This window comes from Dermacentor andersoni, chromosome 2 (assembly GCF_023375885.2).
Source record: "Dermacentor andersoni chromosome 2, qqDerAnde1_hic_scaffold, whole genome shotgun sequence".
NCBI classification, from domain to species: Eukaryota; Metazoa; Arthropoda; class Arachnida; order Ixodida; family Ixodidae; genus Dermacentor; species Dermacentor andersoni.
This window is the reverse complement of record NC_092815.1, coordinates 54,452,734-54,472,338: the sequence shown is the minus strand read 5'-3', so window position 1 is coordinate 54,472,338 and position 19,605 is coordinate 54,452,734. Positions and strand designations below refer to the sequence as shown.

General features: G+C 45.2%; 1 protein-coding gene across 1 annotated transcript; it reads left to right on the top strand.

Moving 5' to 3' along the window:
- Positions 1-29: 29 nt before the first annotated feature.
- Positions 30-19,106, top strand: mRpS29 (mitochondrial ribosomal protein S29). The gene is made up of 13 exons (XM_050189314.3): positions 30-143; positions 264-385; positions 451-555; positions 1,209-1,317; positions 3,445-3,537; positions 4,471-4,607; positions 5,540-5,620; positions 5,699-5,778; positions 5,984-6,062; positions 6,478-6,537; positions 7,656-7,769; positions 15,496-15,610; positions 18,895-19,106. Exons 1-13 carry the CDS (start codon positions 125-127, stop codon positions 18,978-18,980), a joined length of 1,200 nt encoding a protein of 399 aa, XP_050045271.1. The 5' UTR covers positions 30-124; the 3' UTR covers positions 18,981-19,106.
- The last annotated feature ends 499 nt before the right edge of the window (positions 19,107-19,605 follow it).

The window sequence follows — 19,605 nt, the reverse complement described above, 5'->3', positions numbered from 1 at the left end:
AAACAACTTTCTAATTGAAAAAATAATATTCAGAAGATATAAAAAACAATAACACCAAGAAACCCAAGAATAGAGGTCGCATGAGTCTGCAGTGGCGGCAAGGTGGCGGCGCTCTGCAAGCAGCATGGCTCTGAAAATCAGCCGTGAGTCTCTGTGAAATCAAATCAATAATTTTTCTCGTCATTTCACCGACGAAGCGCCGTAATTCATTGCGACCACGAGTTTACGCGGCATGTTATTTTCTTCTTTTTCTCTCTTTGAAGGCTTGCTGCTTCGGTCGAAACCAGGGAGACATACGCGTTTGTGCGCAAAATGTCTTGCGACTCAAGTCGCTGTTGCTCCTGAAAATAATTTTCCTCACTTCAGAACATTGGAGTCTAATCCTGTAAGGCTGCATTATGCGCATCATTTCTTGCTGGACAGTGATGACACCCTTGCGCTTTCTTGCAGACAAATCACACCATCGATCACGAAGCGAAGTTCTACACAGTTCCTGAACATGTACAGAAATCATTTTTCGAAGTTTACAAGGTGCCGAAGAAGTTTCAGGTGTTGGTAAGAACTTTGTGCATACATACAATGCGCGTACAAAGACTCCTGATGCGTGGTTCTCTGGAATGCGCACACGACGTGCCGACTTCGCAAACGAAGATAACATGGAAGAAGCAGAGGTACAATTAAGGATACGAAGGCCGAAGAACTCGGCTGTAGGAATTAAAAAAAAAGGGAGGACGGGTGCAGGTAGACGGGTTTAGTTTAGTTTATATATGTTGGGCCAATCGGACATAAAAAAAAAGAAAGAGAGATAAGTGGGGAAGGAAACTTGTAATGGCAGCAAGTTGTAAATAAAAGCGAAAAGCCGTACTTTCAACAGCACGTTGTTAATGTGGACATTATATTAAAGAAAAGTTGCCGGTAGCCTCACTGCAGTGTCAAAAATATAGTGCCTGTACGGAAATACAAGCCCTATTTATTAGATGAAATGTGCACTTCTTGTGACTGAATTATTGTATGTGATTGCGTGCATCATTCAAAACTTGTATCTTTCAGAGGCCCAACACAAAAATGTTGTGCACTCTACATTTCTTGTGCATGACTATGCTATCCCTGTTTGTGAAGTACTATTTTTCATTTCGAAGATAAAGAGACCTTGGTTAAATGACCATAGTGCAGACCTTGTTGTAACTTTTGTTTTGCCTTCATTTCAGAGTGAAATGTTTGCAGAGATGTCCATCATGGTGCGGCAGCCATTTCTTGAAGTGAAGTCGTACATCGAGTCATACGACTATTCTCTCCCGGCCCTAAGGATCATGCTTTGTATCCACATGTGGCATTTCAGTGAACGAAGGGAAAGTGCTGTCTGTATCATTTCATTTTTTTTTTTTGCACTGCAGTGCTAGCGTACTAGTACTAGTACTAGTACTAGGTGTATGGATTTGAGGTACAAGCTCCAGAGGTATATAGAACAGGGAGTATTTGCATGACGATGTGAGCACCCTGTTGTCCAATCATGGCTTACACAATGACCAGAAATAAGCTAGAGGTCAGTCAATCAGTTTAATGTGACATTAATGCCTATTCACCGTGCTAACTGTACAACATTATGGGAGCTGTGGCAGAATCAGTACGCATCTATACACCCCTGTACTTGGATGTTAAATGTCGGACAACTGTTACACAGTGCAGTATAAAAAAAAAAAAGTCTTGCCTGTAGATTGTATTTGCCAGCTAACCAACTTCATGTAACAGTTCGATCAAATTTGATGTGCTTTACTCATGCTCAAACAATAGGCAATGCTCCACTTGTGGTTGCAGCTCTTTACTAGACAATACACTGCAGAATTACCACATGCCAACTTAAAAGATTAAATGCGAAATTTCTTTGTCATATGCATCTAAGTGCACTGAGTGTATGTACATGCGGGAACAAAATTTTACAGAATCTGCACTCGCATGCCAAACTGAATTCCTGCGCCCTCGGTTGAAGAAAGTGCCCGATATTGCACCATTGGCGGACACACAATCACTAAATGTACACATGTGCAATGCCATGCCTCAAGACCAAGCACTTCCATTGTCAGAGGGCGCAAGAATTCAATTTTGTTTGCGATTGCAGATTGCGCATAATTTTTTTCTCACCTGTGTATTCCCTCGGCACTGTAAAACACCAATATGCTTTATTGTTGTGTCCTTAATGAACATGTCGAAAGCTGTGGTAATGGAATAGCATACATCCTTGCATAGTTCACTTGACTGAGATGCTACAGCACCTCAAAAGCACCTCAAAAGCACCTCAAAAGCCTTTAGGTTTTTTTTATTCTTAAAGTTGTTAAATTGATCATCCAAGGACTGAAACATGGTGGCACATCTTTTCTGGTATACAGCTTGAAAGGGCAAGTGAGGGAGGAAGGGGGGTGGGGTCTGACTTTTTGCCTTAAGTGTGCATAAGAGTAATATCTTTGTGGTAGTTTTCACACTACAGACTCTTGTATTTCATTGGCACTGATCATCTGATGTCTGTGGCAGTATTGTCCCCAAAGACCCTTATAAGAAAAGTCACAGGTATCTATCTAGATGTAGGGCGTACTTGTAACAATAATCACTTTTGTAGCGCCTTTCTCTTTTTGCTCAAGCACCACTAGTGCCTAAATTCTCTTCTCATGCTATCTGTTCATCTGTCTTTCCAAATCTTGTAATACGAACACAATTGACTGACTTAACAGTTCTCCTCAAGCAGATTGGTGGAAGATAAATTGAAGATAGAGATAGAAACTATAACTGTTTCCTGATGAAGTTGCAAAGATGTTTTTTTTTTCTGTTATATTCTAAATGAAGTTTTTAATGATTGACTGAAGTTGGAGTGTGCATTGAAATAAGGGCACAATTTTTAGCATAAACTAATGAAGAAGGTTTATATATAGATGACTGTCACTTGTGAAAGGTAAATCATTCATTTTCAAAACTACATAGTAATCTGCGCTCCGATCGCCTAACAACCTACGTCACTGTACAGTGCCTCCCCTTTACCTGTAATTTTCAGAGCGAAAGTGCTGGTTGAAAACTGGCCAGTTGGGGACCGTGGAAAGTACCACAAAGATGTCGGCCTATTGAAATGACATTTAACATCATCTGATAACAAGAATTGCATGATTGTTGCATTTTGACTTGAACCTGTATTAGCAGCTCTGTTGCACATAAAGTTGCGGGACATGATATTTTTTTTTTATGACGTACTGCAATTAACATGTGTGTTCAAGGTGCATGCAGAAAACAAAAGTAAATTGTTTAATTTGTTCAGATTACTGTTTTATTGTCTTATTGTCTTTTATGTTTCTTTTTGAAGAAATTTATTTGTGTTGAGACATGCATTAAGAGAAGTTTGAGGTATTTCAAGTAAACTGCCGAGCTGGAAAATAAAAAGAAAGCCTTGACAGCATCGTCAAGATGGCCAAATGGGCTGTGGGAAAGCACTCACACAGGCCCATCTGTTGCACTATGCAGCGGTGAACAACTGGATTATAGTTTCCAAAGAGTGGGGTGAGTATTCTGCTTGATGTTGGCATCCCTTGCATTTAATTTATGTATGAAAGGATTACTTCTGGTTCATCATTGAAGGTGGAGATCAGTGAACCCATTGTGGTACTGTTTTACTGGATATAAGCACTAGTGCTTGAGACGTGAGCTTTTCCACAGTTTTTTTTTTTCGTTATCTTTTGGCATTCACTGGTCCTCACAAGTTTGGGAAGTAGTAGTGCTTATGTGTGCATGTGTGTGTATGTGGAGATGATATCACAAGAAAAAAACCACAAAAGGAACTAGAAAGAAGTTACTTAGTAATAGTGAAAAGTAAAAATGGAAGTGGCCAACATACATCTCGATAAAAAAAACAATCGTTACATACTTGTAGTAATGGAAAAGTAATTGCATCACATAATGCTCCCATTTTCTATTTCTCTAGTTAGTCTTATGTTGTATACAACATAAGATTCCATATGTTGTATACCACAGTCGCTTTTCACATTATGTTTAAATGTCTTGCTTTATGTTTAAGTGCTTCTTTGTAGTTTGCCTCACTAACCTTCTCTGTAGTGCAGATGAGCCATACTTGTAATGCTGAGTTATAACAGCACATGATTATAGCAAATGATGGCTTGGTATTGTCATTAGTATACTGTAGTGTATATTGGTGGTAGAAATAACTTTTAGTTTATCTTATAGCTGTTTCGATACTTCTCACAATCGAAAGTGTACAATATGACCAGGGTGCCATATAGGGGTCTGGCAGCAGTGATACTACTAGGGTTAATTTCACACACCGTCGGTTCATGTGTGTGAAAAAACAAAGTTACTTGCTCTTGCAAAGTTAAACTTTTGATAAAACGCACACATATGCTCAGCATGTGTGTCTGTGTGTTGGTGGCAGGAATTTCATCTGGGAGAGTATTCCTGTATTGGGCTGTTTCTCTGCAGCTGCCCATTGGGTCAAAAGGCCAAAGGACAATGCCCAGAATGCAAGTGATGAAGTGCTGATGGACTCGCCCATTGACGCAGCCGTCTGGATGCAGAATTTTCGAGTCCTCAATGCTGCACGGCTGAAAGAGCTGAACGTACGTGAATGTTTTTTTTTGTTTTGCTGTTCTTTTATTCTGTTTTACAATGCTGTCGCAGCACCTAGGCGCAGTGACCGTTGCATATGCAGAACCGCACTGTTTTCAACCAAAGGCAACTGCTGGTTTACTGTTGGTATCACTTCTGCATGTGAGCTCAACAATAAGCATTGAAAAAGTGTCTGCTTTTGCATGTTAACTTGGTAATTGTAATGGTCTCAGTCAGAACAGCTTTTGTTTTCTATTTGTTGTGTTAAAGACTATGCTGCCCTGTCCTATCTGCGAAATTAGAAAAAAGAAAAGAAATATGTGCAATGCATACTACAGTTTCGACACATCCAACATCTTACAGGTGTGGCCAGTGAAGCTGCTTAAAGGGACACAAGAGAAAACTTAGTTGAGCGATATTGGTAATTTACCCTCCTAAAATACCATAAAAGACACTCTTACTGTGAGAAGATGCTTGATAAGCCAGAAACGACGTGAAACCGAAAGATGTGTGGTGCCGCCGCCTTGAAGTTGCTGCACCAGCCTGCCGTGATGCCATGGATTTCAACGGCAGCTGCTCGGGCCCAGTTAATTATGCATAGGCAGACTTTGACTACATTGTATTTCAAAGGAGCCAGAGACTGAACTTAGCAAGCTTCAAGAACGTTTGTTGAGCCACAATGACCAAAATTTGAAAAATTATTTGAAACTCGCAACGTCACGTTGAAGTACCGGCACTGGGGATTTGGTGTGAAGTTAAGAAGTAGACCTCTATCCTTCAATTTCTCTTTTTTCAATAAACCCCTTACCATGAAATTAACAAAAAATGGTGTTTTGAAACTGAAATCTACAGTTCTTACCTCACCTTCGTCGTTACAAATTGTTACAAATAAAATAAAAGTCAATGTCTTGAGACATCTGATAACCTCCCTCCTTTTGTGCAGCTGACCACCACACAGACCTACAACTGGTCTGAACGGGAAGCTACACAGAAGGGAGAACCGTTGACAAACATAGTGGATCATGTGGGTATTCATTGTACAAGTCTTGCACGTGCATTGTACTTGGCCGTCACATGACAAACAATATGTACACATGCACAGGGAGTTGAACGCATGAAGCACGCATGCAGCTGTATGGCTGCTCTCCTGCAAGAGATCAAGGTGCACACCGATTCTGGGAGGTCAGTCCCCTGTGCTATGATGTTGTCAGCTGGCTTCTTGCTTTAAATTGTACAGCTGACCAACGGACCTTATTTCACACTTTCTACATTTTGGTGCATGCAAGAGAAACTGTGGTAGAAGTTGGGACATGTATTTTGGCATTTTATGTAATGAATATTAGGCATGTTGTAGCTTCAAACGTGATATTTTTGCTCTTCGTTTAAGGATGAAAACCATGGTCATTGTCAAAGGCGTCAACAGCTTCTGGCAGGACACCTATCTCCGTCGACTCGATAAATCTTATGTGAGTGCTGGATATGCTGCTCGTACCCTTTTTTTTATTGTGCAGCTGTGTGCAGCTGGCATTGAAGCAAGCATGTTGTCGAACATTAGATACCGTTTACTTATTTGTGGTACCTTTTTTATTGGTTTTCTTTACGCATCACAATGTCACAGTCGAACCTTGCTGTAATGAACACAGATATAACAAAGTAAATCTAAAACTTTTCTTGCTAATATCAGCACATAACAAATATGTGCTTATAAGAAATAATGGATGTAACGAAGCTATTGTTATGTGGTATGACTTCATTATAATGTGGCTCGACTGTAATGTTAGTCTATGGCCACAGGCAATATGGTTGCTCTGTGTGATAAGTCCAGTAAAGTATTGTGTGCTTGTGATGCATAAAGTTTTTAACCAGCATATTGCTTTCCAGATTGCAGCAAAGGACCTGACTATAGTGAGGAATTTCAAAGAAATTCTTAAGAATGACTGGGTATGTATGATGATTATTTACTAATGGTCCTAAAGTCCATAAGAGGGGGGTCCACGATAAGCAGATGCCTGTCTCTAATATTTTACAACTTCAAAACGTATCTGCTTCTTTGAGAAATGCAAACTTTGTTAAGCATAGGACAGCCTAGTAACTGTACTGTTGTGCAGATGATAGCAAACAACAGTGCATGACAGTGTCCGAGACAGTGCCATAACAGACAGTCTTCTGAAATTTCGTGACTGCTTTTCATCCATAAATGCACTCTAGTGGTGCCCTTGTAGATTATTTCGTAGCCCTGGTTTGACGTCATGTAACGTTATTTTTGTGGGGTTTGGCACAGGAACAGGTGTTGGATGAACTTGAAAGATAAAATGAAATTTCTCCATTGTGGTTCTTTGGAAAAGCTTGTGGACATTGGACAGTGTACATAAATGCTTGCAGATACTAGGAGACAGTGCATAATTTAAGACTATATAAAAATTTTTTATCCTCTTTTCATAGAATCATATTGGTTTGTAGGTTATTAGAACTTTGATGTACTTGCATATCTGACAGCTCTCCTGAATTTTCCATGAAGTTTACGAATGCAGGCTTGTGCTACGATTTTACTAATCTTTCGTCAAGTTCTACGAGAAATAAATTCCGTCTGCAAAAAAGTTTTCCTTGTCAATGTCCGACTATTTGGAAGTCTTCAGATTGTGAAACTATGTGCCTTCTTTGAGCAAGTTTATTCAGACAAGCTCCTGAAGCTAGTAAAATCGGCAACAAAGTCACTCAAAAAGTAACTGTAATCTAAAAAAAAAAGTGTGTAGATTGTAAGTTTGTGCTGTTGCAAGTGTGCTGCTGCTCGTGCGCTACATCTAAAGGTAAATAATCGCTAATGATAACTACTATGTGTACAACAGATGTTTGCTCATTAAAACCTTTAAAAATTGTGTGCCATCCCTCTTCCCACCTTCCGGTTTCGTGCCCGCGGGATTTTTAAGAATTTACGGTTTGCAGGTGCTTAGGTGTGTACTTGCCAGAATTCCAGAACCTCATTAATCATAAAGACCACCATAATATGTTCACTTGAATAAAAATGTGCTGCGAGTGGTTGCTGCTGCTGTTTCTTGCAGAGGAATGCAGCCATAGTTGTGAGTGTAGATCAGGCTGCCATGTCCTTGAAGCACCTTGGATTCACACATGAGAATGTACCCTGTTACTATCCGAAATACCTTCTGGGCCTTGAGGTAGGTCACACCTGCTTCCTCTGTATTTCCACATTTTCTTGCCCATGTAATCCATGTGAAACATGGCATATTGGTGTTTGCACAGATAATAGAGCAATATCACTGTGTTTACAACACTAGGATGACATCTGCTGTCATTGTGAAGCCAGTAGATGGCTCCTCACTTCTGCGGTCATGAGGCACCATTGAACTGAGCATTGAAGCTAGCTGCCTTCTGTTTGTAAACAGTATTTGTTGCACGTGCATCATGGCAGGCTTTGAAAGTAATTTGTTTTCACTTTTTGGCAATTTGTGGCAAAGGAAAGACTAGAATCCCTTATTCAATGTTCCAAATACAATGGAATCTCAATAAACAGAAATCGCTTAAACACAACTGCCGCTTAAACAGAACAACATCCTCATGGTTGATTGGTTTTGTATTCATGCAGTGCTCTCTGCAGTGTCTCCCAGTAAATGGAACTCCTGTTAAACGGAACCAGTTTCCTTGGTCCCTTGAGGTTCTGTTAAAAGAGGGTCTACTGTACTTCCATCAGTAGTTACCATTCGGTCAGCCCAAAATTAACTTAGGAAGCCCCTGCCACATTTATTATGCACTAAGATTGGTCTTTGTATTTTATTGGTTAAGGAAGTGAAGAAAGTAAAAAGAAAAGGCACTTGCAAGTTTCAGCTACCAACAGAATTACCTTCAGATCAAAATGAAGCATGCACAGCACTTGCTCTGAATTACATGTTTCCTTTTGCTTAAAAAGAAATCGATCTGCAGTCATCGTTTATGTTTGTCCTTCAGAAACTGTTACGAGTGATCTTGGTGTGACTGAAGGAAGCTTTCTTGAAAACTTGCCACGTCATGTTCTTGCGTGTTGGGCGCTAATGAATGAAAATTATATACAGGGTCTGTTCTGAAAGTAGTAGGACTCATTTCAAAAAAAATTTATTCATAAGAATAGTACAAACGATCAAAATTTTTCAAAGTAGCACCCTTCCGAATCTACACAATGCTGCCAACGAGTTTTCCAGTTTTCGTACGCCTCCAGGAACGCCTGGACTGGAATGCTGTTTAGCTCCCTCATCATGGCCTGTTGAACCGCCTCTACCACTCCGTGATGCTTCCCCTTGAGTGTCGATTTTATTCTCGGGAATAGAAAAATATCTGGCGGGGCCAAGTCGGTGCTGTAAGGGAGCTGAGGCAGCATTGCCACCTTGTGCTGGGCAAGATACTCCACTATGCAGAATGCAGTGTGGCTCGGCGCATTGTCATGGTGCAGCCGCTAATTGTTGGCGATGGCTGCGTGGACACAAACAATACATTTTCGCAGTCTTTTGAGGACTTACACATAAAAAACTGCATTAATTGTTTGTCCGGGTGGTACGAACTCTTTGTGGATGACTCCATGTCGATCAAAAAAGCAAATGAGCATGGACTATTGCTTGTATTTGCTCATTCGTGCTTTCTTGGGGCGTGGGGAAGAAGGGCTGTGCCAGTCTGAGCTCTGCTGCTTGCTCTCCGGGTCGTAATCAAACACCCACATTTTGTCATCAGTCACTAAATTGTACAAAAAGTCGGGGTTCTCATTCACATGAAGAAGAAGATCCTGGCAGATCACTTTCCGGTTGGCCTTTTGCCCCTCTGACTACACTTGCGGCACGAACTTTGTGCACACTTTCCTCATAGCTAAGTTTTCAGTCATGATCTCAAAAACTTGGGTTTGATGAATGCTCAACGCAATAGCAATCATTCTGATACTCATTCTATGATTACTGTTCAGTAAATTTTTCACTTAAGCACATTTTCGTTGGTCTTGCTGTTCGAAGGGCGTCTGGAGCCGTCGTCGTCTTCCACTCTTTCCCTACCTTCTCGGAACAGCTTGTGCCACTCAAAAACACCTGATCTACCCATGGCAGCATCACCGTAGGCCTGCTTAATCATGTCGCGAGTCTCTTTACTCGTTTTACCAAGCTTAACACAAAATTTGATCGTGTATCGCTGATCCAGGAAACGGTCCATGATTCTCCGTGACGAGGCATTTTGACAGGGGTTCACAGTACAAGCGACCTGCTCTCTTCAATGGCCGAGAGCCGCCTGCCAATTTTTCCCAGTGTTCCCAGTATCCCCCTTCACCGATCCTGTGCGCACAGTCCGCCTCTTGTCCGCCCATTCAACCAAGAAAAAAACAGTCCTACTACTTTCAGAACAGACCCTGTATTTCACTGTTGCTATTTGGGCAGTGCTTTTTAGGCACACAAATAGATTACTGTTGTCATGATGTTTACTGTGGGAAAATATTGCTACGGCACAATATGCGCGATCACGAAAGGCCAGCAGTGTGAAGACGACGACGACGATTAGAAGCTAGCGCGGGCTGTTGCCTCTTGGCCAAGCGCAGCGTATTTTCCTTGTAAATATATTTGTACATAGCTTTTCGTCTGCGTCTTCCTACGTAACATATCTGGTGGAGGTGGACGTTCCCTGTACCTCGTCACGGAGCTTCGCAGTGGACGGTACGTCGAGCCTTCCTTCATGGCTCCCGGCGACGACAACCCGACTCCGCCGGCTCCGACACCTGCTGCCACTTCGACGACCTACATCACTCTCCCCGCTCCCCGTGATCCTGGCGTATTCTCGGGCCAAGATGGGGAAGACGTCGATGACTGGATCAGCCTGTATGAACACGTCAGCCGCAATAACCGGTGGGACCCTACTATTATGCTCGCCAACGTAGTCTTTTACCTCGGTGGCACACCTCGAGTTTGGTATCGCACGCACGAAGATGAGCTCACCAGTTGGGATTCACTTAAGACACAGCTTCGAGACTTGTTCGGCAACCCCTACGGTCAACAACTTGCCGCGCAGAAGGCGCTTTCCGGCCGTGTGCAGACGTCAACAGAGCCCTATGTCACGTACATTCAGGACGTCTTGGCTCTGTGCCGCAAAGTTGACACCCACATGACTGAGTCAGACAAGGTTTCCCACATCCTCAAAGGCATTGCCGATGACGCCTTCAACTTGCTCGTTTGCAACAACGTAGCGACGGTGGATGCTGTTATAAGAGAGTGCCGCCGCCTGGAACTCGCCAAAAGCCGACGTATTGACCAGCAGTTTGCCCGTCTGCCCAACACCCCAGCGACATCTTCCTGTGCCGACGCTCCTCGTCCCAACAACACTGCCGATGTTACCAGGATCGTCCGGCGTGAGATCGAGGCCGCCTATCCGGCTGCCTTCGACTCCAGTCCCACCAACACATCTGCAGTCACGGTCTCACTGATCCAGGCAGTTGTCCGCCAGGAGTTTGAAAACATGGGTCTTCACACCATCTGCTCGGCCCATCGCCCTAATACCCGCCCGGCTTCTTCGATTTCGCCCCGTCCCGCATCTTCTTACCCACCACGTTTCCGCAACCCATCTGAATGGCGCACTGCTGACGACAAGCCTATTTGTTTCCACTGCCATCGAATCAGGCACATTTCTCGGCACTGTCGTAGTCGCTGGAGTTCCCCGAGCCGGCCTACTTATACTGCCTACTCTCGCCCCTCAGGTGGCCCTTCTCGTCCCTATGCCGCACGCTCCGATAATGCCGCCACTGATTCTCCTGCAACGAACCGCCCCTATTCTCGTTCGCCTTCGCCCCAACGACGACAATCTCGCTCTCCCCAGCCCCGTCGCTCCTATTCGCCGACTCCCTTCGGACGCCGCTCCCAGCCGGAAAACTAGACGATGCAGCGCCTCGAGGTGACGCTGCATTGCTCCCTACGCCGCCAAATCCTCTACTGACTTTGCCCACTCATCTGAACCTTCTTGACGTGCAAGTCGACGGTGTTTCTGTGTCTGCTCTCATAGACACTGGGGCGCATTTGTCCGTAATGAGCGCTGACCTTCGTAACCGGCTCAAGAAAATTATCACGCCCGCCACGACGCCTGTTGTCCGTGTCGCCGATGGCGGAACAGCCCCCGTAATTGGTATGTGTACCGCCCGCGTCTCCTTCGCCGATCGCTCAACAATCGTGCTATTCACAGTCATCGCCCACTGTCCCCACGACATCATCCTCGGCTTAGACTTCCTTTCCGCACATTCTGCTCTCATCGATTGTTCCGCCAGTACTCTCCGCCTTGACCTGCCTGTTCTGGATCCTGCTGAACCACACCCCAGTCGCCTCAGTTCCGCCGACTTCGTTCGCTTGCCACCTTCGGCACTGACCTACGTTGACCTAGTGTCATCCCCACCAGTCCCCGACGGTCACTACATCGCGGCTCCTATGCAAGACGTCCTCCTTACACATGGGATCACAGTACCCCATACAGTTTTATCTATTACGGCGAATTGCGTCTGCCTGCCAGTGGTCAACTTTGGCTTGACGACACAAGTGCTGCCACGTGGGATGTCTTTGGCCCAGCTTTGTTCATTCGAGGATCACTCAGTAGCATCTATTGCAGTAGACGACACTTCATCCGATACTCCTCTACCATCGCAGTCGGCCAATTGTACCATCGCTGACTTACGGAAAATGATTGCCCCCGACTTGCCCTCCGAGCACGCTCGTGAACTCTACCGCGTTCTGTTTTCCTACCACGATATTTTTGACTTAACGATCGTCCTTTAGCCCAAACTACAGCTGTCAAACATCGCATTAATACCGGCGATGCCCCTCCTATTCATCGCCGCCCGTATCGAGTGTCACCAGCTGAGCGTCAAGTTATTCACGCAGAAGTTCGCAAAATGCTTGCCAAGAACATTATTGAACCATCATATAGTCCATGGGCGTCACCTGTAGTACTGGTCAAAAAGAAGGATGGCTCATGGCGCTTTTGCGTGGATTATCGGCACCTTAACAGGGTTACCAAAAAGGACGTGTATCCCCTACCTCGGATTGATGACGCCCTTGACTGCCTCCACGGTGCTCGCTATTTCTCTTCTATTGACCTTCGCTCCGGCTACTGGCAGATTGCCGTGGACGATCTCGACCGCGAGAAGACTGCTTTTGTCACACCCGACGGTCTTTATCAATTCAAAGTGATGCCGTTCGGTCTATGTAACGCCCCTGCCACTTTTGAACGCATGATGGACTCCCTTCTTCACGGTTTCAAATGGTCCACGTGCCTGTGCTACTTGGACGACGTTATCGTATTCTCCCCAACGTTCGCTACGCACCTCGAGCGCCTCTCAGCAGTCCTGGACGTTTTTCGGCGAGCCGGTCTGCAACTCAACGCATCGAAGTGCCAATTCGGCCGTCGCCAGATTACCGTCCTTGGACATCTCGTTGACGCGAACGGAGTGCAACCGGACCCAGGCAAGATCCATGCTGTTACGCACTTCCCTGTTCCGAAGTGTGTCAAGGATGTGCGCAGCTTCATCGGCCTTTGTTCGTACTTCCGCCGTTTCGTGAGAAATTTCGCCGCCATAGCACGACCACTAACCGACCTTTTGAAAAAAGACGCTCCTTTCCAGTGGGGCGATAACGAGGCCTCTGCATTCTCTCATCTAATCGACATTCTCACAACGCCTCCCGTTTTGGCCCATTTCGATCCTTCTGCGCCTACCGAAGTCCGTACTGATGCCAGCGGTCACGGAATTGGAGCAGTACTGGCACAACGCCAGCGTGGCCACGACCGTGTTATCGCTTACGCCAGCAGGCTCCTCTCACCCGCGGAGCGCAACTATTCCATCACTGAGCGTGAGTGTCTGGCCCTAGTTTGGGCGGTTGCGAAATTCCGCCCATACTTATATGGCCGATCCTTTTCCGTTGTCACAGACCATCACGCGCTTTGCTGGTTATGCTCACTGAAAGATCCTACAGGAAGACTTGGTCGCTGGGCCTTACGCCTCCAAGAATATTCGTATACTGTCACCTATAAATCTGGCCGACTACACAAGGACGCTGACTGCCTGTCTCGCTACCCGGTTGACGAGCCTGACGACGCCGACAGTAGTAGCGCCAACGGCATTTTCTCTGTCTCTGCCTTCGGTAACATCGCCGATGAGCAGTACCGAGACCTATCGCTGCGAGCACTTATCGAGCGTCTGCGCTCTACACCTACCGACGCATCCGTTCGCCGATATGTCCTCCAGGGTGGCATTCTGTATCGAAGGAACTTCCTCCCTGACGGCTCTGACCTTCTTCTTGTCGTGCCAAAACAGCTACGACAGACTGTGCTCTTTGAGATGCATGACGCACCCACTTCAGGACATCTTGGGGTAACCCGCACGTACGACCGCGTCCGCCGCCGCTTCTATTGGCCTGGTCTCGCTCGCTCCGTTCGACGCTATGTTGCTGCCTGTGATCCCTGCCAGCGTCGGAAGACACCTCAGGTGCTACCTGCCGGTCATCTCCAGCCGATCACCGTCCCTGTGGAACCGTTCTTTCGTGTTGGATTAGACCTGCTCGGTCCCTTTCCCACGTCATCTTCTGGGAACAAATGGGTAGCCGTCGCGACTGATTACGCCACCCGATACGCTATCACTCGGGCTCTCCCTACCAGCTGCGCCACTGACGTCGCGGACTTTCTCTTGCGTGACATTATCTTGCTTCATGGCGCCCCGCGACAGCTGCTGACTGACCGTGGTCGAAACTTCCTCTCGAAAGTTATCGCTGACATTGTGCGTTCCTGCTCCATTCAACACAAACTGACTACTTCATACCATCCTCAAACCAATGGCCTGACAGAGCGGTTAAACCGTACTCTTACTGATATGCTGGCCAAGTACGTTTCCAAGGACCACCACGACTGGGACATTGCCCTTCCTTACGTAACATTTGCGTACAATTCTTCCCGGCACGACACCGCCGGATTTTCTCCCTTTTATCTACTGTACGGTCGCGAACCTACCTTGCCCCTAGACACGGCACTTCCTCCTGCTGCGGTCTCAACAAGCGAGTATGCGCGCGACGCCATCGCCCTCGCTGACCATGCACGCCAGCTTGCCCGTGCTCGACTGACGGCCTCACAGACCACTCAGCAGTGTCAGTACAACGCCCGCCATCGTGACGTACAGTTTTCACCTGGTGCGCTCGTGCTCCTGTGGTCGCCCTCTCGTCACGTCGGACTTTCAGAGAAGCTCCTTTCGCGATACACAGGGCCCTACCGCGTGCTGCGCCAGGTGACGCCTGTGACTTACGAAATTGCTCCTGTGGCCTCAACCTCGTCCTCTCCTGTGGCATCTAGTGATGTCGTACACGTCAGTAGGCTCAAGGCCTACTACACTGCTTCCGAGTCCGATCTTTAGTCGCTCCGGGACGGCGCTTTTGCAGCCGGGGGTAGTGCTACGGCACAATATGCGCGATCACGAAAGGCCAGCAGTGTGAAGACGACGACGACGATTAGAAGCTAGCGCGGGCTGTTGCCTCTTGGCCAAGCGCAGCGTATTTTCCTTGTAAATATATTTGTACATAGCTTTTCGTCTGCGTCTTCCTACGTAACAATATTTATCGTGTAAAACATGAATTCATTGAATGCTGGCATTTTCCTAGAGGTGCATTCCTCCCTGCTCTTCCCTTGCTTATCATATTGAATGTGACAGCGTAAGAGTTGATTTTGATAAACTGAACCATTTAGGTATAATGTACAGCTGGCCGAATTTCACTTTGTTCGAAGTCTTTTAAGCCAATGTGTAAGGATACATTTTTTACTTGACGTGTGCCCTGCTTGTCGGGGTTTGTTCCAGTGTTGCACTGTAGCTGAGCATAAGCTATCTTGATTACTGCAACAAACCAGACACACTTATTATTCCAACAGGGGTTTGAGTTTTTTGAGCCATTTATACCGGTGCATGTGCCCAAATACAGTGAGAAGGAAATTGACAGTTGCCTTGACTACTACATTGATCGTGGTTATATTCAAAACCCAAACGGTAAGACTTTCCTTTTTTTTTCTCCTAACATTTGTTTAAATCAGATGGCATAAACCATCTAGAGCTCGTGTCTATGTGGCCCCCATTGCACTTTTCATTTGCTTGCATGTGTAGCTTAAGAAAATAACTTAAATCTGAAATGATTTTATAGTTCTGTACAAATGCACTGAATCGATAGGGCAGTTCTTCAGCAGTTCCGCCTGAGAATGTGTATTGTTTGCTACAGCTGTTATCTGTACACATGAATTTGTGTGTGTGTGTGCAAGAGAAGGACTGCAATAAAGAGTTTCATAAAAAAAAAAAAAAAGAAGCTGGGCTGGTAAGGTTGCTTCAACAAAGGCGAGTGGTGAGAAGGAATGCAACAGGAGGTTGATGATGGTACAGTGACGATGGCAGCCGATGGTAGGTGGCGTGAACATGCATACAGGGATGTCTTCCTACAGCAGAAACAGTAATGGTACTTGCACTGCAGGTGCGTGCAGCTCTCTACAGCGTGTAGTGACTGCCCACTGTAGAAAACATGAGCACTACATTTATGCTTCATTTTGAGACCACCATCACCACAGTGATGAGAAAAACTATGTTTGAAAAAGACGTGGGAACACATCTGGTTAAATAAACCACAAGCTAGCAACACTCTTTTCACTGCACAATGCTGTACCTAAGGAGGCCGGACATAGCACAGCCACATGAAATAAAAGTTTAGGGAAACTCAGCAGCTTGAGAGGAGGGAAATGTTTTAACTACCTGCCCGTGATAAAATTCTTGTAAGAAAGCGACCCGTGGGAGATACTGTTCACATCTAGGCAGTACTCATAGGTATGACTAAAATTGTTTCGAGGACCCTTTAGGCGCATGCATTTGTCTCTTGTGCTACTTTGTAAGGAGTGGCTGTACCACCAAAGTTAAAGGGGCCCTGAACCACACCGCAGGCTTGGTGAAATAACATAGTCAGCGATTAGCATACGCTGCCGTGAACATCTCGGCCAAGCTTTGCTGGCGTACGTGGTGCATGGAGCTCGCATGTGGACCACGAAGTCACCTTTCTCTCAAATGTTCTCTTTTCAACAGAAGGCCCTGTCCTCACTCTTCCAGACGCACTGTTTCGTTATTCCCTTAGACGGCTGCTATTGGCCGACAGCTGACATCATGCTGCTGTCGGCTACATGGTGTAGATACCGTGGCCGCCACAAGTCCACTGGCTAAGCACACTGTGGCTTGCTGCGGACAACCAAATTTGGCTTATGTTTGGTGCATCGTAGGCACCAGAAGTGGAAGTTGCGACGTCTGCATTAACATACAAAATGAAATTTTAAACTGCGCGCCACGGTGACATTCAGAAGGCGGAGCGTTGTGGGCATGCCCCACTGCGCCATAGCCTTTGCAGTGCAAGGCATTGAAAAAGGAACGGGAGCACAGCAGAGGCTGTGTTTGATTGCCAATAACTCAATTTCTGCTCAATGCATTGAAGTATTTTTTAATAAAGCGAAAACGAGACATCCACCCAATCATAGCAGTTGCTACAAAGGAAACCCATACGGGTTCCTCGAAAGAAAAGCCTCAGAGTTGAAGAAAACTTCGTCCTGGTCCGGGATTCGAACCCGGGACCACCGCCTTTCCGGAAGTCGAATTCGACTTCGCCCTACCATCTGCTAGCCGCCTGGTTAGCTCAGATGGTAGAGCGGCTATCCCGGAAAGGCGGTGGTCCTGGGTTCGAGTCCCGGACCAGGACAAATTTTTCTTCAACTGCGAGCCATTTCTTTCCAGGAACCCCTATGGGTTTCCTTTGTAGCAATTCCTACGGTTGGGTGGATGTCTCATTTTCCCTTTATTAATTACGTCTCTCCACCTTGCATGTTTCCACAGAACTATTATGCCGAAGTACTTTTTGCGGCAACATATTTCTGAAATAGCTTATTTTTACTTCAAATGCCTTTCTCCCCTTCTATAAAAATTGGTTCAGGGCCCCTTTAAAGAACAATAAAGTGTCAGCACTGGACAAATAAGAATGGGAGTAGTGCTGTTGTTTGTCCTGATATGCTACAGTGATGGTTGGCCCATACCAGTTTGCCCAGTTTGTACTTTTGCTGGAACCTAGGGAAAAATATGTGCACACATTTAGCCAGGGACAATAGAAGTGCTTGGCAGCTGGGCTGCAGAGGGGTGGGGTATTTGTCACTCATGATCAGAGTTGCCTGATTTGGTATTTGTAGTGGCAGTCATGCAAAAGTTGGGGAGATGCGCAGGTTGCCGGCAAACAACATACTCAAAGCACAACCCTTTTTTCAAGAAACTTTGCCTCTAGCACCAGCTTTGAGCAATATGAACTCAGCCAAATGTATTGTTGCTCCAGTTAATTGCTCTGCATTTTTGCGCAATGTGTAAACATATTAACCAGAACAGTAATGCATTTTGCTGCAGATTTTTAGAATTTCTGGAAACTAGTGCAAGGCAAATTCTTTGAGTACTGGCAGACTTCTACAATTTGTGCCCTCTTAAGGTATTTATAAAAGTTAATTAGTAAACGTTCGGTAATAATCATATTAGCAATTGCAGAAATCCTTATGTACACTGCTACTGTAAAATTTGGTCAGTAAAAATTGTCTTGAATGTTCAACTTGAGATGAGCTGAAGTATTGCTGCAGTAATGCATGGTATACACTAAAGTTGTGAAAATTAGCCACGTCACCACTTCCAAGTGTTCTTTATGCTGAGTACCTTAATCAGATCCATTAAAGGGCTTGCTTTCTTTGGAGACCAAAGTGCTATCAGGATAAAAGAAGTGTGTTTGTGCATGCTGAATTTGAAATGAAAAAAATAATGTGAAGTGTACATTGAAGCATTTAGCAAGAATTGGGAACCAAAGGACCCGATTATTTGTTAGTGACAACCATATGAAGAAAAGCACAGGAAAAATTAAAAATCTGTATTTAAATCAAATGTAGAATTAATAAAGAAAATGGAAATGAAAAGAGGACCAAAGGACAACCTGTCACTGCCAAGAGCCAGACCCACAGCCTCCCTGCATGATGCTTTCGATGCTCTGCCATAAGAGCTACAGTAGTGGCTATCCCTCCATCCACTTTCTTTGGTGTTTGTTTAGTAAACCTTAGCAATGGGAGCTTTAGCCAATGTTACTCGCAAATATGGTGGAGGATGTGGAACATGGTGTATGAGTGTCTGAGGCTTTGGCATGGCTTTGAACCACCATGTTTGCAGACATAGCTCAATGCTCACTGCCAGTCATATAGACGGTGCCTAATTTCTGATTGGATTTTCTGCAGGTTGGACAGAAGAAGGCAAAGCTGAGTTGAAATTCTTAAGTGGTTACAACCCAAGAGAACTTGGAAGGATCTGTCGGTGGCGGTGACTGTGGCACGTCACTTAAGCCAGGCAGAATGACCACACGTAAACTTTTAGCTATGAATGAATGGAATGTGCTCTGTTTATCATACATAATGTAAAATAAAATAATGACGCTAGTGTTATGGCTTCATTCATGTCTTGTACACATTCGATACTGTACCTATGAAGGAAAGTGCTCGCAGCATGAGATGCCAGAGCAGGTAAAGTGAAAGAAGCTTCACTGAGTGGAAGCTTTACCTGAGAAGCTAATTAATATGATCTCTGAAAAGTAGTGGGACTGGTTTTATTGACGGTTTGTTTATATGCCAAATGGCAAGCTACATGGCATCCCCTTCAAAGTATAGGTAATCCTCGTGCAGGGATCATGTCACACGTGACATAATTGAAGCAGGAAAAATTTTATGTTCAAAGGATGGGTGCATCAGTACCCCCTCTGTCACACTCACCGACATGGAGGTTGGATACCTCGGACTATCGCAATGTTGAATTTCATGTGGTTTTGTCGCAGCTTTCTGCACATGGTTGCACACACACTTTTCCATCCTTCTTTGCCATGCCTTTATGTGCTTTAAGGTTCAATTAACAGCACAAGGACACCTAAGGGGACATTGCGCCGATTCGCAACAGTT

Excerpts from the sequence above, each read along its gene's own strand:
- mRpS29 (XM_050189314.3), top strand. Across the intron at positions 386-450 it reads GAACATTGGAGTCTAATCCT|ACAAATCACACCATCGATCA; the intron begins GTAAGGCTGCAT and ends GCTTTCTTGCAG. Across the intron at positions 1,318-3,444 it reads GGCCCTAAGGATCATGCTTT|ATGGCCAAATGGGCTGTGGG; the intron begins GTATCCACATGT and ends AGCATCGTCAAG.